Source organism: Oryx dammah, unplaced genomic scaffold (genome assembly GCF_014754425.2).
Source record: "Oryx dammah isolate SB20612 unplaced genomic scaffold, SCBI_Odam_1.1 HiC_scaffold_26, whole genome shotgun sequence".
NCBI classification, from domain to species: Eukaryota; Metazoa; Chordata; class Mammalia; order Artiodactyla; family Bovidae; genus Oryx; species Oryx dammah.
This window is the reverse complement of record NW_024070210.1, coordinates 75,194,254-75,219,446: the sequence shown is the minus strand read 5'-3', so window position 1 is coordinate 75,219,446 and position 25,193 is coordinate 75,194,254. Positions and strand designations below refer to the sequence as shown.

The 25,193-nt window shown below is 38.2% G+C and overlaps 2 protein-coding genes across 2 annotated transcripts; both read right to left on the bottom strand.

Moving 5' to 3' along the window:
* Positions 1-2,484: 2,484 nt before the first annotated feature.
* LOC120853681 (olfactory receptor 11H6-like) lies at positions 2,485-3,441 on the bottom strand. Its single transcript, XM_040227634.1, has one exon. The coding sequence runs from the start codon at positions 3,439-3,441 to the stop codon at positions 2,485-2,487; it is 957 nt and encodes a 318-aa protein (XP_040083568.1).
* LOC120853680 (olfactory receptor 11H6-like) lies at positions 3,441-15,722 on the bottom strand. The gene is made up of 3 exons (XM_040227633.1): positions 14,830-15,722; positions 9,194-9,221; positions 3,441-3,500 (listed from the first exon to the last, which is right to left on the bottom strand). The coding sequence occupies exons 1-3, from the start codon at positions 15,561-15,563 to the stop codon at positions 3,441-3,443; spliced, it is 822 nt and encodes a 273-aa protein (XP_040083567.1). The 5' UTR covers positions 15,564-15,722.
* Positions 15,723-25,193: the final 9,471 nt, after the last annotated feature.

The window sequence follows — 25,193 nt, the reverse complement described above, 5'->3', positions numbered from 1 at the left end:
ATCTGGATGTATCATGGTTTATTTTGTGATTTCAAGGACATTTTGGTTGCTTTCAAGCTTTGTCAATTTTGAATAAAAATGCTAAAAATATCTGTGTGCAGGTTTTTGTGGGCATAAGTTTCAGCTCTTTTGTTGGGTTGTACGGTAAGAGTGTTTAGTTTTGTAACAAGCTGCCAATTATTTCTAAAGTGGCTGGACCATGTTTCATTCATACGTGCATTGAATTAGAGTTCTTGTTGTTCTACATTCTTGTCAGCATTTGGTGTTGTCAATGTTCCAAATTTTGGACATTCTAATAGGTGTATAGTGGTATCTCATAGTTCTTTTAATTTGCAGTTCCCTGATGACACCATGTGGAACATCTCTTTTTATACAATTCTTGCTTTTTAAATTAAAGTATAATTGATTTTTAATATTAGTTTCATGTGTTAGCCTAGTGATTCAGTTTTTTGAATCACTAAGATTCAAAAATATTAATATTATAAATAAAACTGATCAATTTAATTTATAATATTAGTTTCATGTGTTAACATAGTGATACAATTTTTACAGATTGTACTTTATTAAAAGTTAGTACCAGCTAATGGCTATACTTCCCTGTGCTATATACATGGTATATCCTTGTTGCTTATCTATTTTATACATACTAGTTTGTATCTCTTAATCCCATATCCCAAACTTGACCTTCCCCATTCCCTTTCCTCATTGTTAACCACTGGATCTGTGAATCTGTTTCTGTTTTACTATATACACTTGTGTTGTTTTTCAGTTTCACCTATAATTGATGTCATATAATATTTGTTTTTCTCTAACTTATTTCATTAAGCATGATATTCTTTTGGTCCATCCATTTTGCTATAAATGACAGAATTTCATTCTTTTTTTATGGCTGAGTAAATTCCATTGTATATATATAACATATCTTCTTTTTCCATTCATCTGTTTATAGTCTCAACAGACTCATTAAAAACATTTGACAGAATTCAATATCCATTTATGGTAAAAAAAATTCTCAACCAAGTGGTATAGAGGAAGCAAGCTGCTGCTGCTGCTGCTGCTAAATCGCGTCATTCATGTTCGACTCTGTGTGACCCCATAGACGGCAGCCTACCAGGCTCTGCCATCCCTGGGAAGCATACTTCAACATAATAACCCATATATGCCAAACCCACAGCTAACATCATACTCAACAGTGAAAAGCTGAAAGATTTTCCTCTCTGATGAGAAATAAAACAAGGATACCTACTCTCACCACTAATTCAATATAGCACAGGAAATCCTAGCCAGAGTGACTGAGCAAGAAAAAAAACAGTCACCCAAATCAGAAAGAAAGAAGGAAACTGTCACTATTTGCAGATGACATGATGCTATAAGAAAACAACCCTAAAGACTTCACCAAAAAACGGTTAGAACTAACAAAGGGATTCAGTAAGTCACAGGATAAAAGATCAATATACAGAAATCTGTGGCATTTCTCTATACTAATTGTGAAGTATCTGAAAGAGAAATTAAGAAAATAATCCCGTTTACCATTGCATCAAAAATCACTAATATCTAACTAAAGTTATTTGTCTGTTTCCTTGAAGTGAAGACAAATGCTACACTCTGGCAAGGTGAACTCCTTCAAACTCAGATTCTATCAGTCAATATATCTCAGAGGAAAATCACCGGCTTACAGGATTAATCCCCTAGTCAATCTATGATCTCTATTACATGTGTATTATTAGTTGCTGCAACATAGTAATGCAAAGTAGACTTCTATCTTCTTTTTAGAAACCAAGTTATGTATAGAGAGACTGATAGGTTTAGATATAACAAATTGCACTTACTTGATAGTAACTCTGGGGGTTCCCAGCTGGTGCAGTAGTAAAGAATCCACCTGCCAAATGTAGGAGACACCAGAGACATGGGTTCGATCCCTGGGTCAGGAGGAAATGACAACTCACTCTAATATTCTTGCCTGAAAAATTCTATGAACCTCTAGAGGAGGCTGGTGGGCTACAGTTCATGAAGTCACAAAGAGCTGGACACAACTGAGTGAGCACACAACTTCAAAGTTGAATTCACTTGTTAAAAACATATTTTTTCTTAAATAAGACTACTGCACTTTGTGGTGAGTGGTAGTAAGGTGATAATTGGCCCTCATTACAGTAGCTTCTTAATAAAACAATGAATTTGGAGACAAATATATCACTTGTCATTTTTTGGGGGCTTACTGTTTATTTTTTTTTATTTTTTAATTGGAGTACAGTTGCTTACAATGTTGTATTAGTTTCTGCCGTATAATGAAGTGAATCAGCCACATGTATACATATATTCCCTCCCTCTTGGACCTCTCTCCCACCTCACCCCCCATCCTTCCCATCTAGACCAACACAGAACACTGAGCTGAGCTTCCCACACTATACAGTGGGTTCTCACTAGCCATCTATTTTACACATGACTTATTAAGCTGAGTTGCATTTGAGAGATAAAATTTAGCTCTCATTTGTATTTTATTAACATGTTGTCCAGTCCCAAAACTTTCATTAGGGCAGCCTTCATCTTCTTGTTCCTGAGGCTATATATTAGAGGATTGCATAAAGGTGTTATCACAGAATAAAATAAGGTAATGAATTTTTGCATTTTCACTGGGTGTCCTGATCCAGGACTAATATACATCACCATAACAGAGCCAAAAAACAGAATTACCACAGCCAGATGAGACGCACAAGTAGAGAATGCCTTGCGTTTGCTGGCTGCTGAGGGCATCCTTAACACAGCCAGAATCACCAGTGCATAGGAGCAAAGGATGAAGAGAAACGTACCGATCATGAAAATAACATTAAAAGTAGAGTAAATGAGTTGTGTGGTGTTGTCTTCAGAACAAGACAGCATCATCAATGGGACAGGATCACATATAAAATGGTCAATGATATTTGGGCTGCAAAAGGGCAACCGTGAAACAAGAACAACTGGGGTTACGAAGAGAATGAACCCACCGGACCACCCAAAGATGACGAGGCCAGTGTAGAGCTCTTTAGTCATGATGCGTGGGTAATGCAGAGGACGGCAGATGGCAAGATACCTGTCGAAGGCCATGATGCAAAGGTAGAAGCCCTCGTCACACCCGAAAGAGAAGAAGAAGTAAAATTGTGCAAAACAACTCACGAAGGAGATGGACTTGCTTGAGGACAGGAAGTTGGCCAACATATTAGGGACGGTTGTGGTGACATAACATATTTCCAGGAAAGAGAAATTCCCCAAGAAGATGTACATGGGGGTGTGAAGGTGCTGATCCCACCGCACAGCACAGACAATGGCCGTGTTCCCCATCAGGGTCAGGATATAGGCTGCTGAGAAGAGCCCGAAGTAGAGGAGCTGCATTTCTGGGCTTGAGGAAAAGCCCAGGAGGATAAAGTGGGTAACAGAGTGGGTGGTTTCCCTGCTGGGCATGTTCATTAGTCTGGAAGACATGGGATGACAGTGGTTTGTGCTTTAATGGAGGGCACGGATTCTTCCTGAAAAAACAAAACAAAACAAATTCTTTACCTTTCACTTCATAAAATTGTAAACAAATTTTTAGCAACAGAACTGTGGCTTTCATGGCTCAGCACTGAACATATATTACTCTAAAAATTCACAATAAGAGAAGAGGGAAAACGTGAAATGGAGAACAATTTTTACTTTTCTAAGAAAGCTTAACTAGATACTAGGAATGTATGTAATTCTGATAAATTACCTATGTTAGTGTGTTCTTTCATCTGTTTACCTATACTAATGATATTACGTTTCTGTGCGTATGAAGTTTTTCTAATGTGTCTGTGTTTGGTATCCACGGTCAACTTAGATACTATATATATAAATGATATCACATAGTGTTTGTATTTCTCTGACTGATTTCACTAAGCAGAATGTTCTCGAGGTCCATTCACATTGTTGCAAATGGCAGACATGGAAGCAAGTCAAGTGTTCATGAACAAATGAATGGATAAAGAAGATGTAGTATACACACCTATGTATGTGTATACATATATATATATATATACACATACCACATATATTATTGTATCAGTAATATTCCATTGTAATAGAATATTACCCAGCCACAAAAATGTCTATTAACATGTTCATTGTGTCAGGTAGGCTTTTAAGTGCTGGACATGACAGATCTTAAGCTCATGGAGCGTATAATCAAGAGATTACCATAAATTTTAATATATTTTTTTGCAAAATTTTGATGTGTTTCCTACTATTGGAAATATTTTTGCATTTTACAAAAAATATTTAATAAATCAAGGAATCTTTTTCAAGGTGGGAATCCAAGACTGAGTCAGCGAGGTCCTTGATATATTTCTGTGTAGAAAGGTAATGTCTGAATTCCTAAGTCAGACTGCATAGATGACTGACTCTTATGTGATGATTGAGATGGCACCTAAATTGGAAGGACTATTTATAGATCCTCATTGCCCTTTGGATTGTATAAATATGGATGTAGTAAATTAAGCCAGCTAAATATGTGATGGTACTATCTAAAATAGTCTGTTAATACTTTTAAAGAAAGAACTCACTATTTACACAAGGCTTTTAGGAAACACATCTTCTAATAACTTGTTTGAAAGATATGTATGTATTTGAATGGATTATCTCTCTATCTTTTAGAAATTTCTGCAACCTTTTTACTCAGGATCTTAGTATCAGCCACCTCTATTAATTTATTTTACGTACAGAAAAGTCATTGACAAAGGATTAATTTTAAATCATTACTGATACTTACCCTTTTGTTTTGGAATATTTCCTGAGGATAGTAATTGTCCAATGACAGATTTAGAATAAATCTTGTATGTACAGCAAAAACTCATACCTACATGTGAAAAATTGTTACTTCAAAAAGAATTAATCCATGTTAAACCAGGGCTCATTAATCTAATGGAAGTGAAAAACAATATATGAGCTTGGAAAAGAATGTATCTCTGAGTTGAAATATTTGCCATATTTCCTCTACTACCAAGCAACAGAAATCATCTAAATAAATTCTTCTCCAGCAATTTATGAGTTAATATGAACACCAACAACTGCATCTTCATTTGAAATCTTAAGCTTCTTTGCTTATATCTCTTATTCACCCTTTAGAGAGAGAAAGACATGAGACTTAGACCTTAAGCTTCTAGGATTTAAGGAAACAAGAAGGAACATATTTAGGTTATTTTTTGGGGGATGGGGGGTTAGCATTTTGTCCTAATGAAATATTTAGTTTTCTCAAAGAAGAAAATGCTTCCTATTAAATTATTTTTGCAAACTATAGAACACATATGTGGCTCACATGATATGGTTTCCACTTGTTGCTTGGCTGAATGCTGAGAAGAGTTTCAGGGATGGAAGATTAAATATTACTCCATGGAGCAAAAGGTATGTGAGGGAGTTCCAAGAAACTGGATGATGCAGTTTGTAATCTTTTAAGGGTTGCAAAGGGTGAACCCTATAAAATATTTTTTCTTGAGTTTCAAGGCACATGTTTGTGGTTAAGACAAAAGCATGGATGAAGGAAATATATATATGCATACTTCCTTGCATCATAATCTTTGGGGATTTGGGGTTTTCTCTCTTAATGATCTATTAGATTTGTTTAAAAGAGGAGATAATTTTGAATTTTCACTTATATATAATCAAACACCAAGTCCTAGTATTCTCCAAAGAATAGTGAAGATGTGGAAATCAATTTTATTTATTTATTTTTATTCTCTAGTATCCATGTATAGTTGAAGGTTCCTGGGGAATAATTAAGTAATAATTGGAATTGTCATAATAGCTGCAGTAGGAAGCTTTATCACTGGGTTCTTGATACCAACTTTGAAGAAGAAGAAACCATTCTTCTTGTCCATCAAATATCTGTTCTCACATAGCTTGTTAGAGATATTTAAGCTGCATTTTTTTAGAGTAAAAAGAGTTGACAACTCAAACTTATAGAAGTATTGGATTGGCCAAAAATTTTTTTCAAATTTTTCTGTAAGGTGTTATGGAAAAATTTGATGAACTTCTTGGCCAAAGCGAGAGAATGGTGATTGCTGGGAACTCTGGGGGATGAAGGAAATGGGAGGTTGGTCAAAGGGTGCAAACTTCCAGCTATAACATGAATAAATTCAAGTGAACAGCATGGTGGCTATAGTTAAACTATATTACATACTTGAAAGTTGCTAAGGAAGTAGATCTTACATCTAGTAATGTAGTATATTAATTAATTTTCATAAGTTGAACTCTCCTTGCATTCATGGGATAAATTCTGCTTAGTCATGTGTATAAGCCTTTTAATATGCTACTGAATTCAGTTTTCTAGTATTTGTTGAGAATTTTGTGTCTGTATTCATGAGGATATTGGTCTGTAGTTTTCTTATCTTGTCATATCTTTTACTGGCTTTGGTATTTGGATATGAATAGCCTTTTGAATGAATTAGGAAATGTTTATTCCAATGTCAGCATTAAAACTTTGTCAATTCTGTTGATATTTTCTATATTTTTTCTTTATAAATCACTTATGATTCTTAACACTTTTTTCTCCTTTTTCTTTAAAGCCAAATGAAATGTTGTTCTAAACAATTTATAATTATTAACTCACATTAATCCTATAAACTATTGTTAGTAGTTTCAGAATCAATAATATCATTTATTTGTGTTGAATCTGTTAAAGACAATCTCAGGCACATTGTTGTATGGCTTGAAATTCAAGAGGAAAATTAGGAAAAATTCCTGGATATAGATAGGCCTGGAAGAATATGGGAAAAGCTAGATACAACTATTAAGGAAGCTAAGCTTGTTGAAATACACAAATCGTGCCACTTCCCCATACATAGGGCTGATACAACTATGAGAAAATTGTCTTAGGAAGACAGTTTCAAAAGCCTAGGACTCACGGGACTAAATCTCTCTGAAAATACCTCTTCTAGTGCACTCTCATCCCAGAAATAATATCATTGACACCTTTCGCACATAAAAATTTTAATTATTTTACGTTTCATACCACCGTAGGTATTTGCTCTTTCACTTGTTTCTAGACATTTACACTATGTCAGAAAATTATGTGACTAATTTAGAAAATAAAACTAAGAAAAATAGTCTAATATGAAAATATAAAGCAGAGCGATTGAACTGAACTGAATACTGGTAAAATATTCTATCACGTATACATACTAGGAACTTCCTAAGTGATGCTAGTGGTAAAGAGCCTGACTGCCAAAGCGGGAGACATAGGAGATTTGTGTCTGATCCCTTGGTGGGGAAGGTCCCCGGAGGAGGACATGACAATACACTCCAGTATTCCGGCCTGGAGAATCCCCATGGACAGAGGAACTTGGCAGGCTATAGTCCATAGGGTCACAAAGAGTCGGGCATGACTGAAGCAACTTAGCATGCATGGGTACATACTATAATGGTCTTAATTTATTTATTGGTGCATATGTAATTTGTTGACAGTTTCAGATATTCTCCAGGGATGACTTCGTATGAAAAAGCTTGAGGAACTGAGATACAGAAGAGAAAATGTAGATGACAGAAGAGAGAACTGGTTTGAGGAAAGAGCACAAAACCAAGAAGGGGAAATTTTGGTCATAGTTGGGGTACTTATGTGATTAGTCTATAACACTGATGCTATTAAGGGGACACTGATGACATCCCCAAGATGACACATGCAGCAATTGTGTCTTAAGTGAGCTCTAGGTAGCAGGCAAACGTTCTAAGAACAATTATAGGAAATACAAGACATAACAAGTTGTGTATTTGTGTGTTTTACGTAGGTTTTATTTTGTTCTTGAAGTAGTAGGTATGCATTTAGTACACTGGTTTTGAACCAGTTTTAGTTTTGGAGATAGAGTCTATTATCGAAATTCTTTCCAGATTTTGCTGCAAAAGGTTTATCAGTGGCTGCTTCAGCCAGCAATGTATAAACTCTGGATCAAAGTCCTAGTTTGTTGGCTCAGCTTCAGTTCCAGAAACAATATTTCCCCCATTTCATTCTGAGGGAAGAATTCAGTTCAGTTCAGTTCTTTCGCTCAGTTATGCCTGATTGTGACCTCTTAGACTGCAGAATGCCAGGCTTTCCTGTTCATCACAAACTCCTGGAGCTTGCTTAAACGCATATCCCCTGAGTCAGTGATGCCATCCAACCATCTCATCCTCTGTCATCCCTTCTCCTCCTGCCTTCAATCTTTCCCAGAACCAGGGTCTTTTCCAATGAGTTGACTCTCACACCAGGTGGCCAAAGTACTGGAGATTCAGCTTCAACATCAATCCTTCCAATGAATATTCAGGACTGATTTCCTTTAGAATAGACTGGTTTGATCTCCTTGCAGTCCAAGGGACTCTCAATAATCTTCTCCAACACCAAAGTTCAAAAGCATCAATTCTTCTGCACTCAGCTTTCTTTATAGTCCAACTCTCACATCCATACGTGACTGCTGGAAAAACCGTAGCTTTGACTAGACAGGCCTTTGTTGGCAAAGTAACGTCTATGCTTTTTATTTATTTATTTATTTATTTTTCTCGTGAAGTTTAGCCTTTCATTTTATTCATTTTTCTTTTTTTCAGCTTTATTTAGGTATAACTAATAAACAGGAATTGTATATATTTGTGTACGAGTTGATGATCTGCTATATGTATAAACTGTTAAGATAATCCTCGCAATCAAGCTTGTTAACATACCCATCACCTCAGTTCAGTTCAGTTCAGTTCAGTCGCTCAGTCATGTCCGACACTTTGCGACCCCATGAATTGCAGCACGCCAGGCCTCCCTGTCCATCACCAACTCCCGGAGTCCACCCAAACCCATGTTCATTGAATCAGTGATGCCATCCAACCATCTCATCCTCTGTCGTCCCCTCTCCTCCTGCCCCGAATCCCTCCCAGCATCAGGGTCTTTTCCAATGAGTCAGCTTTTTGCATCAGGTGGCCAAAGTATTGGAGTTTCAGCTTTAGCATCAGTCCTTCCAAAGAAATCCCCGGACTGATCTCCTTTAGGATGGACTGGTTGGATCTCCTTGCAGTCCAAGGGACTCTCAAGAGTCTTCTGCAACACCACAGTTCAAAAGCATCAATTCTTCAGTGCTCAGCTTTCTTCACAGTCCAACTCTCACATGCATACACGACTACTGGAAAAACCATAACCTTGACTAGATGGACCTTTTTTGGCAAAGTAATGTCTGCTTTTTAATATGCTGTCTAGGTTGGTCATAACTTTCCTTCCAAGGAGTAAGCATCGTTTAATTTCATGGCTGCAATCACCATCTGCACTGATTTTGGAGCCCAGAAAAATAAAGTCAGCCACTGTTTCCCCATCTATTTGCCATGAAGTGATGGGACCAGATGCCATAATCTTAGTTTTCTGAATGTTGAGCTTTAAGCCAATTTTTTCATTCTCCTCTTTCACTTTCATCAAGAAGCTCTTTAGTTCTTCTTCACTTTCTGCCATAAGGGTGGTGTCATCTGCATATCTGAGGTTATTGATATTTCTCCCTGCAATCTTGATTCCAGCTTGTGCTTCCTCCAGCCCAGCGTTTCTCATGATGTACTCTGTGTTGGCCGTTCATCTCCAAGCCCACGACAAGGCAGATGAAACGCACTCGCTGGAGGTCATCATGCTTGTCACCTTTCGTGTTTCCTTTATCACCTTCCCAGGCAGGGTTGTCAGAGAGCCTCAGTTCTGTCACATTCTTAATTCTTTTAATGTGAGAGGCTGCCTTCCCAAGAGCCTTTTCGGAAGATTTGTCCAATAAAAACTCAATGACTGCATCTTTGTTGTAGAGTCTGCCAAGTTCACAGGCAACTATTGGTCATCTTAGTATTTCCTGACTTAAGAGTACAGTAGTTCCACTGGGCCACTAATTCAGCATCCTTGTCAACCTTCTCAACCTTCTTCGGCCCCTTCACCAGTTCATGCCTCTTAGGGATTGTTCCTCCCTCGCAACCCATCGCAAGCCAACAGAGTCCAGAGCAATCACCTACAGCAGCAACTTCCGGAGTCCACATCTATGCTTTTTAATATGTTGTCTAGGTTTGTCATAGCTTTTCTTCCAAGGAGCAAGCGTCTTTTGATTTCATGGCTACAGTTACCTTCTGCAGTGATTTTGGAGCCCAAGAAAATAAAGTCTGTCACTGTTTCCATCTATTTGCCATGAAGTGATGGGACTGAATGCCATGATCTTAGTTTTTTGAATGTTGAGTTTCAAACCAGCCTTTTTCACTCTCCTCTTTCACTTTCATCAAGAGGCTCTTTAGTTCCTCTTTGCTTTCTGCCAGAAAAGTGGTGTCATCTGCATATCTGAGGTTATTGATATTTCTTCAGGCAATCTTGATTTCAACTTATGCTTCATCCAGCCCAATACTTTTTATGATGTACTCTCAGTTCAGTTCAGCCGCTCAGTCATGTCCGACTCTTTGCGACCCCATGAATCGCAGTATGCCAGGCCTCCCTGTCCATCACCAACTCCTGGAGTTCACTCAGACTCATGTTCATTGAGTCAGTGATGCCATCCAGCCATCTCATCCTCTGTCATCCCCTTCTCCTCCTGCCCCCTGCATATGAATTAAATAAGCAGGGTGACAATATACAGCCTTGACATACTCCTGTCCCAATTTTGAATCAGTTCTTTGTTCCATGTTCGGTTCTAACTGTTTCTTCTTGACCTGCATACAGGTTTCTCAGGAGGCAGGTAAGGTGGTCTGGTATTCCTATCTCTTGAAGAATTTTCCATAGTTTGCTGTGATCCACACAGTCAAAGGCTTTTGAGTAGTCAATGAAGCAGAAGTAGATGTTGTTCTGTAATTCCCTTGCTTTTTCTATGATCCAATGGATGTTGTCAATTTAGACATAAAGAATAAGCCTTTTTTAACATTGTCAAGTTGAGATTTTTGTATTAACTTTAAAAAGACTTTGGTAAGAAAAATTAACAGCAAGCTTATAATAATAAATTTGTAAAACACTTCAGGAAGCAGAACAAAATCTATAATTTTGTTAAAAGATGGCAGCTATAAAATTTTCTATAAAAGTCCTTCATTTAATTTCTTAATTACAAAATATGTTTGGAAACAATTATGTAAGTCCACTCAATTTTGGAATAAAAGTTTAGATTTAGCATTATATTGTTAACATATCTAAATGATATCCTAAAATTTAACTGTGTTATAATTCACTTTTTCTCCAGTTACTAAACATTTGGATATATATGATTTTGATGTTATCGTTATTTTATTTTCATTAAACTAATTAAATTATTTGGAATGAAACAACAGATTTACAACATTTACTTGTTACATCCAGAAAAATGGTAGATATCTCTACCTATTCATTTTTTTTCCTGTTTATGGTGAAGTATTTGCAGTTTTCTTTTTATACACTTTACTGATTTTTGATGTACTTATTTAGAGTTGTACTGCATTTTTGTTGATATTATGAGTGACATTTACTTTTATTGTATTTTCCTCCTGATTATTATCTATTCTATATTTACTTTGCAGGAGGCCACCATTTAAAAGTTTCTTTTCTGATTTTAATCATTTTTGAAATTATTTTTATGAAAATTCACATCTAATATCTGCTAGTGTGTGATAAAGAAAAATGGGCAGAAAAATAAGTTTTGGGATAAGAGTAAATTTCTGAGTTTTAATTCAAGAGCTAATTGATGATCAATCATGATGTGTTATGTTTTAATCCCTATCTTCTCCCTCTTTCTTTTGGGAGAATTGGAGGGTTAAACGCTTGCCTTCCCTTTTTCCAGTACTTTTAATGAGAGAAGGTGGGGAAGGCTCCATGTGGCTTACTTCTTCCCTCCACTACCAAGGGTATTGTAAGGCTCTGTTGGTTGTTCCTGACATAAGGGAGCCTGTCCAAGAGAGGGAGTGGGGGCTGTCACTCAACCTGTGCCCAGGGAATAGAAGTGTGCACCCTAATGTGAATGAGAGTCCCCCTGAGGAAGGGGTGCATAAAACCACCTCTGGTCAAGACTTGTAGCTAAGGGGCTGCTGCTTTGTGATTTTATAATTTATGCAAAGGGCTTCAGAGACTAACCTGAGGCCCTGCACCCAAACTTTAAATTAAATCATACTATCACCTCACTTAGATCCTGATTTTACCTCCCTTGCATAGCAAAAATGAAGATATATCAGTAAATCTGGTCTTTTTGTGCTTCTATGGAACTAGCTATAATTTCATTAGTAGATAAGATTGTGTCACTCAGAATGAAATTTATTTACTAAGATGCAGTATGATGATTCCAGGCCACTTTGAAAATTAACTGCAGAGTAATGTACCTCATTTCAGACATTGGCTAAACTATCTTATTTCTGTCCTCAGACTTTCACACACTGTCCTTGCTGCACGATTAATCTTCATTCTCGTATACACAGGGGGAAAAGCACTTTAAAAAATCTTAAAGTACTTAAAATATGAATTATTGTGGCCTTATAAATTTTTGCTAGGGAATCTTGTTTCCGGGTCTTGCTTGTATTCTGTTTAAATACATTAATTCTTTTATATTGAGTGCTCCCAGGTTGTACTAAAATAAAGATGTAATATATCAAGTCATATGATTTTAAAACAATCCCTAAACTAAGGAATTGGAGAAAACTATTTTCACCAGATGGTGTTCAAAAACTGACTTTGCTAAGAAGAAGTTTTTTGACAAACTTATCTGGGGAAGAAGCTCAAACTCTAAAGAGCCTGCTGCTGCTGCTAAGTCGCTTCAGTCGTGTCCGACTCTGTGCTACCCCAGAGACAGCAGCCCACCAGGCTCCCCCGTCCCTGGGATTCTCCAGGCAGGAACACTGGAGTGGGTTGCCATTTCCTTCTCCAGTGCATGAAAGTGAAAAGTGAAAGTGAAGTCGCTCAGTCATATCCGGCTGTTAGCGACTCCATGGACCGCAGCCTACCAGGCTCCTCCGTCCATGGGATTTTCCAGGCCAGAGTACTATATATAGACAAAATTATTCTGAATATGAAAGGGAAAGACGTTCTGGTCACTCTGGTGGGTGACGGGGAGAGGGTGAGAAAGGAAGAGATAGAGATAGCACCAGGTATACTATGAGAACTTGACTGTGTGTTCAGCACGAAGATCCTTCCTCTTACTTCCTAACTCCATCCTGTAGTCAGGTATATTAACTCCCAAAAAGCTGGAATCAGTTTGATTTTGGATAAAATGTTGCTGGGGATGAGTCTCACACTCAGATTGATGTGGTCAAAACAAGATAGCAGGCAGACTAGGAGTGAGAGGAGAGAAACACACATGAACCTCTTGTGTAGTGTGTATCTAGGAAAATAGTGGTTATATGGCACATGTATAGGGAGATAGTGGTTGTATGATGCGTGTGTAGGGAGATAGTGGTTGTATGGCACATCTGTAGGGAGACAGTGGTGGTATGGTGTGTGTGTAGGGAAATAGTGAGGGAACTCTAGACATCTAATCACTATACAGTTAGGGGTCAGAGACAAATCTACTTAAATTTGCAAAAGCTAGAAACTGAGCAGTTGACATCTGGGTTCAGTTCAGTTCAGTCACTCAGTCATGTCTAACTCTTGGCAACCCCATGGACTGCAGCATGCCAGGCTTCCCTGTTCATCACCAACTCCCGGAGCTTACTCAAACTCATGTCCATTGAATTGGTAATGCCACCCAATTATCCCATCCTCTACTCTCCCCTTCTCCTCCTGCCTTCAATCTTTCCCAACATCAGGGTCTTTTCCAATGAGTCAGTTCTTCACATCAGGTGGCCAAAATATTGGAGTTTTAGCTTCAGCGTCAGTGCTTCCAATGAATATTCAGGACTGATTTCCTTTAAGATCGACTGGTTGGATCTCCTTGCAGTCCAAGAACAGTTCTTCTCCAACACCACAATTCAAAACCATCAGTTCTTTGGTCCCTAGCTTTCTTTATGGTCCAACACTCACATCCATATATGACTACTGGAAAAACCATAGCTTTGACTAGATGGAACTTTGTTGGCAAAGTAATGTCCCTGCTTTTTAATGTGCTGTCTAGGTTTGTCATAGCTTTTCTTCCAAGGAGCAAGCATCTTTTGATTTCCTGGTTGCAGTCACCATCTACAGTGATTTTGGAGCCCAAGAAGATAAAGTCTGTCACTGTTTCCATTGTTTCCCCATCTATTTGCCATGAAGTGATAGGACTGGGTGCCATGATCTTAGTTTTTTGAAAGTTGAGTTTTAAGCCAGCTTTTTCACTCTCCTCTTTCACTTTCATGAAGAGGCTGTTTAGTTCCTCTTTGCTTTCTGCTTAAGGGTGGTGCCATCTGTATATCTGAGGTTATTGTTATTTCTCCTGGTAATCTTGATTTTGGCTTGTGATTCATCCAGCCTGGCATTTTGCATGATGTACTCTGCATATAAGTTTAATAAACAGGGTGACAATATCCGCCTTGATATACTCCTTTTCCAATTTGGAACCAGTCTGTTGTTCCATGCCTGGTTCCAAATGTTGCTTAAATTTGCAAACTGAGAAGTTGACTTAGAAACCTAGAAACTGAACAGTTGACTTCTGAGTTATATGTGTTTTTTTCCTGGAAAAATATAAGAGAATGTCTGGCATTTTCCAGTTTCCATACAGTACGCACAGGAACACTAATACAATAAAGCCTAGAACAAATGATTTATGTAAATTCTGGTGCCATCTTATTTGTTATTTGCTTCATTGTAATGCAACCTAAAATATTTTAGGGAATATAGGAAACATTTTTCCCTCAAATTTATTAAAACCATTAATGTCTGAAATTTTTATATTCCTATATGTCCTACATATATATAGATTCTAGTTCTTGAGAGGCTTTCTTTGACCAAATATCATGCTCCTAAATCGTTTTCTCAGGGCCTCCTTCATTTCCTTATTCCGGAGGCTGTAGATCAAGGGATTGAAAAGTGGGGTCATCACAGAATAAAATAAGGTCACAATTTTCTGAATTCCTGCTGGCTTGCCTGCCGTTGGGCTCACATACATCACCATGATGGAGCCATAGAACAGAGACACTACGGCCAGATGGGAACCACATGTAGAGAAAGCCTTATACCGGCCTTCTGCTGAGGGGACCCTAAGCACAGCTCTGATCACCAGGGTGTAGGAGCTGGTAATGAACAGGAAAGTGGAAAAAATTAGGACTGAATTAAAGGTGGCACAGATAATCTCAGTGGCAGGAGCTGGCATGCAAGACAACTTCATAAGGGGTCCTGGGTCACATAGGAAGTGATCAATAGTATTGGGGCCACAAAAAGGAAGCTGGGAGATGAGATAAACTGGGAGGAGAAAACAGGAAAAGCCACACACCCAGCAGCAGGCTCCCACTCTGATGCAGCGTTGCACTGTCATGACAGTGGGGTAGTGAAGGGGCCTACAGATGGCAAGATACCTGTCAAAGGCCATGGCAGACAATATGAAGGTCTCAGTGGTGCCCATGGAGAAGAAGAAGTAGAACTGGAGGAAGCAGCCAGAGAAGGAGATGGTCTTGGCCTCAGAGAGAAAGTTGGCTAGCATACTGGGGACAGTAGAAGGGACATACCACATCTCCAGGAAGGAAAAATTGGCCAGCAGGATGTACATGGGGGTGTGGAGATGGTGGTCCCACCACACTGCACAGATAATGCACAAATTTCCAGTTAGTGTCAAAACATAGATCACAGAGAAGAGTGAGAAGAGGAAGATCTGAACCTCCCAGGTACAAGGGAATCCAAGGAGAATGAATTCATTCACAGGGTCAGAGTGATTATTTCCTTCTGGGCTTTTCATTTTTTTTTTCTTCTCCAGAAAACTGCAACAACAAGACATTACCATGTTACAAATGATTTTACAGAAGTTTTCTTATTAAGATGTTCTCTGAACTTCTTTACAATTCAATAAGCAGCATAATTTTAGATTGCTTAGAGATTTCTAGCATTCTTTGCCCCAGTGTGATACTGGGAAGAAACAGGGAATTTGGAGGTCGTTTGCTTATTATAGCTTTATCTTCATGATCACCATGCCCATCATGGGCCATTGAACACCTGCCTCTGTGTAATGTCCTCAGCATTACATAAATCAAAATAGATTGTCCTTGCCATTCAGAGGCTTTCAACCTGGTTCAGAAACAACCATCTGGGCCAAACCTATATAAGAACACATGAGGTTTTCATTGTTGCTCAGTCGGTAAGTCATGTACAACTCTTTGTGACCCCATGAACTGCAGCACACCAGGGTTCCCTGTCCTTCACTATCTCTGTGTTTGCTCAAACTCACGTCCACTGAGCCAGGTGGTTCTAGTGGTAAAGAACCTGGCTGCCAATGGAGGAGATGTAAGATGTCAGGAAGATCCCCTGGAAGAGGGCATGGCAACCCACTCCAGTATTCTTGCCTGGAGAATTCCCGTGGACAGAGGAGCCTGTTGGCTTACAGTCCATAAGGTCACAAAGAGTCAGACGTGACTGAAGTGACTTAGCACGCACAAACATGGAGTTTTAAATAATAATAATAATAGTTCATGATGTGTGTAAATGGAAGAAAACATTGCAAGAATTCATAGTTGTAAATTAAGAGTTTATTACTATAAATTTAATAATAATATGTATATCATTTTAGATGGAGTTTCCATACTATTAGAAATTTTGGATACAGAAGTAAGGAAAATGATGTTTTATCAATGATTGCTTACAGCAAGCCCAATTGTGGTATTTGCATTCTCTCTTATTTTTAAAAACTCCATGAAAACAATTCCACAATTTGCATTGTTAATTTCTCTCAGGGTTTAGTGACATATGCACAATCCTCAAAACACTCTTTACTTTTAACTTGGTCCTCTTTGTAATAAAAGAATTTGCAGAAGAAGAGTAAGCTTCATATATTTTCAGCTAGAATAAGCATTTAAAAATGAAATTGGTATGCATGAAGGAGGGTCACACTGCAAACTAATATAATTCTCTTTTAACTGAAATTTATCTTAAGTAGAGGACACAAGCTTCAGTGCCCAGTTGAAATTTATCATATGCTGGGAAAGTACCTTATGATGGTACTCTTAATACGTATTTTGCCACATAGAAAGGAAATAACTACAGTGGTATATGTCATTAAAGCACTTTTGAGTTTTGAATTATATTAATTGGAGATCTGTTCATAGACTATTTGTTCTCATTATTCTCTATCTCTTTTATTTGAGACTTCTATGTTAGAGTTCCTTCTGGTTGCCTTGACCTATAAATGTTGTTTTAGGACCTAGTCCTTGATATTTTTCCTTTTCTAATTATGCTCTCTCTGTAAGTGATGTGACAGCTTGCCCTTTGACATAAACTACTCATGTAAAATGAAACCACATTTTCTCTAACTGTGAAGTCTCTTCTGCAACTTGGATTTATCTACCCAATTTCTTACTCAACATCTCCATTTGCTATTGAAGGTAACTAAAACAAGAAGCCCATGACAAAACTCTTGATTTTTCTCACCAGAAACTGGCTGATCCTTACTTCTTTGCCATATCACCCAGGAGCACCTCCATTTACTCAGTTGCTCAGGTCACAAACTTTGGCCACATCCTTACCACCCCTCTTAATACTCCACATCCAAACCATCAACAAATGCTCTAGGCCTCCTGTTCAAAATATAGTTTTAAAAAAAATCTGATCATGTCAACTACTTGCTATCAATCTTTCAAATATACTTATAAGAGAGTCTAAAGCTCTTCACAGTCTGTAAGGCCAACGAGACCTAACTCCAGGCCCTCATTTCCTAGCACCTTTCCCTCTACTGACCCCACTCCAGACACACTGATACTTGCCCATGCCAAGTGTGGCCAGTATCAAGGTCTGGAATGTCCTTTATTCCTCTTTGCAATACTCATATGCTTTAACTTGTTCCTTTGTTCAGGTATCTGGAAAAACCAGAGACTCAGAGAGGCCTTTCTTAAACTTACACATGTGAAGGCTCGATCTCATCTGACTCTTTGTGACCTCAAGGACTGTCGCCCACCAGGCTCCTCTGTCTGTGGAATTTTCCAGGCAAGAATACTGGAGTGGGTTGCCATGTCCTACTTCAGGGGATATTCCTGACACAGGGACCAAACCGTGTCCCTTGCATCTCCTGCCTTGGCAGATTCTTTACCACCTGGAAAATCTTCCTTGATTTAGCCCATCTTTACTATTCTGTTTCCCAATTCTGCTTTGGTTTTCTACAAAGCACATATCACTACCTGGCATTGTATTATATACTTCAGTTCAGTTCAGTTCAGTTTCTATTTCAATTGCTTGAATATAAGAGGACATCATTTTGCTCACTGATGTATTTCCAGAATCTACGATAGTGTTCAAGACATATTTTTTGTTGTTTAGTCTCTCAGTCGTGTCCGACTGTTTGTAACCCCATGGACGATAGCCCACCGGGCAAGGCATATTAGGGATGCTCATTAAATATTTGTCATCTCAATCAGTGCCTTGCCCTAATAGTAACTAAACAGGAAAACCATTCCTTTAGACAGGGAAAAACGTTTAAGAAAATGTAAAGATTGGTTTCTCCAGTTTGTTAAAAACACAAAAGCAACGCAACACCTTTTGTATGGGGAAATATCCTCAGTCTTCATAAACAGGAGATCATGAGAGGAGCCCACTCAAGACAGTCCTATTGAAGCCACCTCTCTCTGTGAATCACACTGTCTCTATGTTCCTTTCATCCACTCTGCTTTGTGCTCTGTGCTTTCTTCTTGTTGCTAAGTGAAAATCATGCTCCAAGGGAGTGTGTGTGTGTATGTGCGCATAAGCAGTTTTCTTTATCTATTCTCTCAATCTGTTTCTGTATCTGATTGTCCATATTTTAAATGAATATTTTTATAATTTTTTTTTCTTATTTTTAAATAGGTAAGTGTTTTTGATTTCTCCTGCTTAAAATCAAAAGAGCAGCCTAAAGAAAATGTGGCTGTTCAAGTTACTTAAATAGAAAAATGCTCTTACTCCCTGATTTTCCTTCTGTATCATATTCAGAAGGAAATCTGGTATATCTGACTTGAATATGTAATAAGATATAAAATAAAGTTGTCATCCACAGTTTGTTCTTGGCCCATGTGGTTTTGTGATATAGAAAACATATTCATAAGAAAAATATTATTTTTTTAAAATATGTTAACCTATATTTTAGAAATGAAACACACAAAATCTAGCATTTAGTCAGACCAGTTCTAATACCAGAAGCAATGTTATATAATTGAGAATTTAACCAGTTTCCATTATGAGGAAGCTATTCTATTTACATTTTTATATGGAGAAACTACAACATGGGGTTAGAGGAAAGTGAAAAAGGCATTACAAAGAAATTTGAGCTGTATATTACCTGAAGATCTTGTGTGAAAATTACAGAATCTGGCAGAGAGCAGAGTTCAAATTCAGGTTTCTCTCTCCTGGAATATGCAGTCAGCCTCAGTCTCCTTGTTCTCTCATTTCAGCAGAAGAAAATGTGCAGCAAAGCCAAACAGTGGAGCTGGCATCCGAGTATCTGATGGGTTCTAAAAGAGGGTGAGTATTGGAAGGTAATATTATCAAACATAGCACTTACCTGAAGCCCATACAATGACCATATTGCTTAAACAACTTGAAAAGGCGGTTATATGTAGTTGTAAAGAACACTGTAGTCTTTTCTGGTTTGGGAAGAACCAATTCCATTCCTGCTTCTAAAGGAGAGTATGTTAACAAACACATTCTGAGTTATGGCTGATCTGTTCCGGGCAGCCCATCTTGGAGGGAAGGTGATCCAGGGCACTCTATGTAGTCAGCTCTTAACCATGAGCTCCTGTTCCCCACACAGTTTTTAATAATATGCCACAATTGTCTCTGACCATCCTGGATTACTGAACTTCTCCCTGTGGCCTCATCTGGGGATAATAATGAGAAAGTTTTGGCCAGATCTCAGAAAGTATTTTAAGTGATGTCTAAATTGGTCCAACCTCTCAAGGAAAAGGGAAGGATAATGAAGCCTGAGTCTAAGGTGAAAAATAATTTGGCCTTATGCCTTGAATGAGAATATTAAATATAACCAGAGACATCTGTATGCATTTTTATAGTAATGCAGCTTTGTTTTCCCATGTTAGAGATGATACTGGGTTTAGGAAAAAAAAGTAAGACCAAAGACTCCTATGAAGCCAAAAGATATGCAGACAGGTTAGTTGTTGCAAAGAATTAAAAAAAAAAGCCTTCAGAGCCTTTATCTATTTGTTCCTTTCTTTCCACAATTCCACATATGTACTAACCTCACATATACTATGGTAATGTTGAGATTTTTGGATCTGTAACAACTGTTCCATTCATTCTCTATTATAAACTGTAGCTCTGGTTGTTTTGTGAATTTGTCCTTTGAATCTCACTTCAGCCAGAGAAAGCTAAACATTTAAATCAAAGTAAAAACTCCAATGTCTGAAATTATGGCAAAATAATTTATAAAAATCTTTTCCTTCTTAGCAAAGACTGACTTTACAACTGTTCTTTGAATGATGAAATTCAAATGAACTAGGGAACTTGGGAGTGTGTCACGACAATTGTGATGCAAATGTGCAAAGTCACTAATTTATTTTCTTACATATTATATTTTCCTAGTCATATAAGTTGATAGAAAAGAGGTTTTCTAGAAGGAAAAAAGAATTAATAATGTAAAGTGATATGAAATGCAAAATACAAGTAATATAAACTTGGAGAAGAACTGGAAAATATCTCTGTGTTAATCAAGTAAGAGGTTATAACTAACCTTTGAGACTTCAGAGTCAGAATAGCACCAGTGAAAACCAGTGTATGAACTGTCCAAATGAATAACTGCATGATGACAGAGGGAGGCAACTGGTGTTTCACAATTTTTTTTTTAAAGAAAAATGTGACAAATAATTTGCAAGATTATTAGAGTTAAAGAATGTCTTCAAGTTTGGCTGTGATCTAAACAACTTTCCTCTCTGAGATTAAATAGCATATGAAAATGAAAATATTGAAATTTCAAAAGGAAGTGCTTGGTCAAAAGAACACATGGCATCAGGGAACAGAAAAAAAGGTTGGCAGATGGGCAGGATCATTCTGACTTTAAAGATTTTTTTGGTGTGGACCATTTTTAAAGTCTAATTGAATTTGTTACAATATTGCTTCTGGTTTTTTTTTTTTTTTTGTTAATATTTTTTGGCTGCAAGGAACGTGGGATCTTAGCTCCCAGATCAGGGATTGAGCCCACAACCCCTGCATTGGAAGGCAAAGTCTCAACCACTGGACCACCAGGGAAGTCCCAGGGCAGGATCACTTTGGATAAAAGTCCACAGCTTTTGACAAAAAATAAGGAAAGCAAAAAAAGTAAAGAAAGATTTTTCAGTTTGTTAATCTCTTTATATTCATCCAGTTTTCACTACTACACAATCAATTAAATAAATATTAAGGATGTATGACTTTCAAAAATACTTCAAAAGAACTATGATTAGCACAGGCCTTTTAAAGCTATAGCTATTTCTAGCCCTCAGTCTTTAAAAACTAATACAAATATAACTTAAAAATAAATCAACATTATGATTGCCATAATTACTAATGTGACTAGATATTTAAATGAAGGTAAAGATCTAATCCTGTTTGATTCTATCTTAAGATATCAGAGATAGAACCCTTCATAAGTCCTGAATATCACAGTTTAAGAACGTGGGCAAAGATCAGTGAATTTGGAAAGGGGCTTACAAGTATTAAAAGAAGTAACTGGAAGGAATTAGACTTTTAAATTGGAGTAAAAAGAACAAAAGAACTTCAGAAGAAAGGAAAGATGATTGTTTAACAGAGCAATTGCATTTGTCTCATTTAATCCCCCCAATATAGAATTTAAAATAATCGTTTTTAATAGAAGTTGTAGGGAGATACAGGCTTTCCTGGTAGCCCAGCTAGTAAAGAATCCACCTGCAATGCAGGAGACCCTGGTTTGCTTCCTGGGTTGGGAAGATCCCCTGGAGAAGGGATAGGCTACCCACTCCAGGATTCTCAGGTTTCCCTGGTGGCTCAGCTGGTAAAGAATCCGCCTGCAATGCCGAAGATCTGGGTTAGATCCCTGGGTTGGGAAGATCCCCTGGAGGAGGGCATGGCAAACCACTCCGGTATTCTTGCCTGGAGAATCCCACGGACAGAGGAGCCTGGTGGGCTACAATCCATGGGGTCAGAAAGAGTCGGACATGATTGAGGAACTAAGCACAGCACATAGCGAGACACATTGTAATTAAATGTGGAGAATAACTTCGAAAAGGATTCCTAGACAGTGATGAATAAGCTGTTTCAGAAGACTACTTTCTATTATGGATTTCACCAGATAAAGGCTGAGAAAGTGGTAGAGCAGGTTTAAACATCAGATGCAAATTTCTCTTACTACTGAAATTTGGTTATATGCATTTAAGATGTATCAAAAAAAGAAAAAAGGAATAATGTGAAATACTACGTTTAATGAGAACTTGAGCTTTTCACATTAACATTGATAAAAAGGAATGGTATATTCTAATGGTCATTAGTTGACAGGAGACAACGGGGACAAAAAGGGAATTCTGGACTGCAGCTTGGTCAGCAAAGTCCCAGAGTTATATACTGGGACTACAAATCGTGTAATCCTATTAACTAAAGAAATTGGCATTTTTTTACAATGCCAATTTTTCACACACACACTGAAAAAATGTGTGTGGAACTCTTTCACTCTTTGAGCCTAAAATTGAGTGGCTCCTTGGTTTGGCCAAAGATAGTTCTGCAAGTGGTTGTAGGGTGCTCAAGGGACTTCAGGGCTGGACAAGGAAAAAGACATGGCCTCAGGGTGGCAGTAGTGCACATAATTTTGTCTGGTGACACTGCTTTTACAGTTCAGCTTGCAGGAAATGCCTCAGAGCAGGAGACCTTCCAGAGGCTTATGGACTTGGGGGCTGCTAAGAAGGGAAGGAGAGCTAAGGAACTCCTAGGAGGAAGAGGGAGAACAGAGAGAAGGCCTACTTGTCTAAGTGATGTCAGCCTGGTGAGGGTGAGGACGCTGTGCCAAGGATTTCTGAAAGGCAGTCATTTGGAACATTTACCTATGGCCAGCAGGTGCTGGGCACAGTTTTCTGGAATGTGCAAAGTAGGCAGGCTCTAAATGGCTAAAAACCTGCACATCTGGACCACGAATGAAACTGCTGGATAAGTAACAATTTTGTCCTGTGTGAGTCTTTGAGCTAGTAAACTACAGTTTGCTGTGAAGAAGTAAATAACCTATGGGCCAGTATGTGGAAGCCATCTTTGGCTCCTTTATATGATGAATGGTCTTTGAAATCGGTGGTTTGTGATGGCTTTGCACTCTGTTTCCTCCATTTACCCAGATTTCAGCATCCATGCTTTCTCTAAAGCTCCCATTGTGTCTCCATAAAGTAGAGATTACTTAATTTAGTCTGTATTAATTGTTTTCACTTTTGAAAGAGATTTTATTTTTATTATTAGGAAGTAATATATGCTTATTTTAAGAAAAAAATGAATAAAACAGAAATATATAAGAAGTTTAAATTATCCACAATTCCATTTCTGGGGCCATTTATAATTTACATTTCTAATCTACATTTCTAATCTTCTCTCTTCTGGTGGTGGTTTAGTCACTAAATCGTGTCTGACTCTTGTGACCCCATGGATTGTAGCCCAACAGGCTCCTCTGTCCATGGGATTTTCCAGCCAAGAATGCTGGAGTGAGTTGCTATTTCCTTCTCCAGGGGATCTTTCCGACTCAGGGATTGAACCTGGGTCTCCTGCATTGCAGGGGGATTCTTTGCCAACTGAGCCACCTGGGAAGTCCAATCTTCTCTCTTCTACATATTTCCTATGTTAGGTACATATGCAAATTTTTCAAAATTGGATTATAGTACATGCAATTAGTAAATTTTTTGAACATTTTAAAATTAGAGTAGAATGTTGATTTCAGGTGTACAGCAACATGAATCAGTTATATATACACATATATCCACTATTTTTTAGATTCTTTTCTTATATAGGTTAATGCAGAATATTGAGTAGAGTTCCCTGTACTATACGCTGTGCTGTGCTCGGCTGTTTCAGTCGTGTCCAATTCTGAGGCCCTATGGACTGTAACCCACCAGGCTCCTTTGTCCATGTGATTTTCCAGGCAAGGATACTGGAGTGGGTTGCCATGCTCTCCTCCAGGGGATCTTCCTGACCCAGGGATCAAACCCGAATCTCCTGTGTTTCCTGAATTTCAGGCAGATTCTTTACTGCTGAACCATCGGAGAAGCCCCCTTGTGCTATATAGTAGATCTTTATCAGTTATCTATTTTGTATAGAGTAGTGCATATATGTTAATATTATGTTACAAGTCTTTCCTCATAAAAGTACATATCTTTCAAGCATGATTTTTAATGAGTGCATGATATTCCATTTTAATCAATGTACTTAAACTATCTTCCTCTTTGGGAACACATAACATTATGCAATTTTCTGGTAATCTTTAAAATTTTTCTTTCTTTAAGAAATTTTATAGGGACTTGATCTTATATTTGCATATTTTTAAGATTTTTAACTTGGTAGGAGGCCAAGTGGTCGTTTGTTAGAGATCACTGGAAGGCAGTAGAGTAGGGTAAGCAACAGCCTCTAAAAGAGGCCCAAGCCTCTGAAGCGGGAGAAGGAGTGTTCCTGAGGTTCAAGTTTCTCAGTGCCAGCACCTGTAACTTTAGAGGCAGCTCCTCCAGGAACATCTCCAGCTTCACTGAACTTGGTGCATAGCACATCCAGGTGCCCCAGCTCCAACACTTGTGGCCTGGGCATCACAAATAGACATAGACCTTCTGTACCTTCATGATCAGACCAGAAGTGCAAGTGCTCCAGGAGTGGAAGCTATGGGAGGAATCTCTAGATTAATGGCTAGAGAAGATGGAGGGCATGCAGCCTCTCAAAGCGAGGTGACGCAGGGTGGATGGTGTCATCTGGATGCAGCAACATATGTGAAGGTTGCAACGTGAGATTCTCCAAGAACAGGAAGGGGTCTCTATAAACTCACTGCAAACTTCTGTCCAGACTCCAAGCTGAACAGTGCTACTATGCCAGGGAGAATAGGTCTTCAACATCTTAGAAGAACCCAGCCGCAGATGGCTCAGCTTCTGGGGACCCTGGAGCTGTCTAAGATCTACTTAGGAGGTTCAGTGAGGTGAGGGCAGGAAGGGAGGAGAGTCAGCCTGGCTTCAGTACCTCATTTTAGTTCCACTTCAGG

What these genes read in the sequence shown, in the direction of transcription:
- LOC120853681 (XM_040227634.1), bottom strand. Translation starts at nt 3,441, where the DNA reads ATGAACATGCCCAGCAGGGAAACCACCCACTCTGTTACCCACTTTATC.
- LOC120853680 (XM_040227633.1), bottom strand. Translation starts at nt 15,563, where the DNA reads ATGTACATCCTGCTGGCCAATTTTTCCTTCCTGGAGATGTGGTATGTC. An exon ending in ATGAAGGAGGCCCTGAGAAA is followed by an intron (nt 9,222 to 14,829) that starts ACGATTTAGGAG and finishes AATTAAACGATG; the next exon opens with CTTACTCCTTGGAAGGAAAG. An exon ending in TTGGAAGGAAAGTTATGACC is followed by an intron (nt 3,501 to 9,193) that starts AACCTAGACAGC and finishes TTGTTTTTTCAG; the next exon opens with GAAGAATCCGTGCCCTCCAT.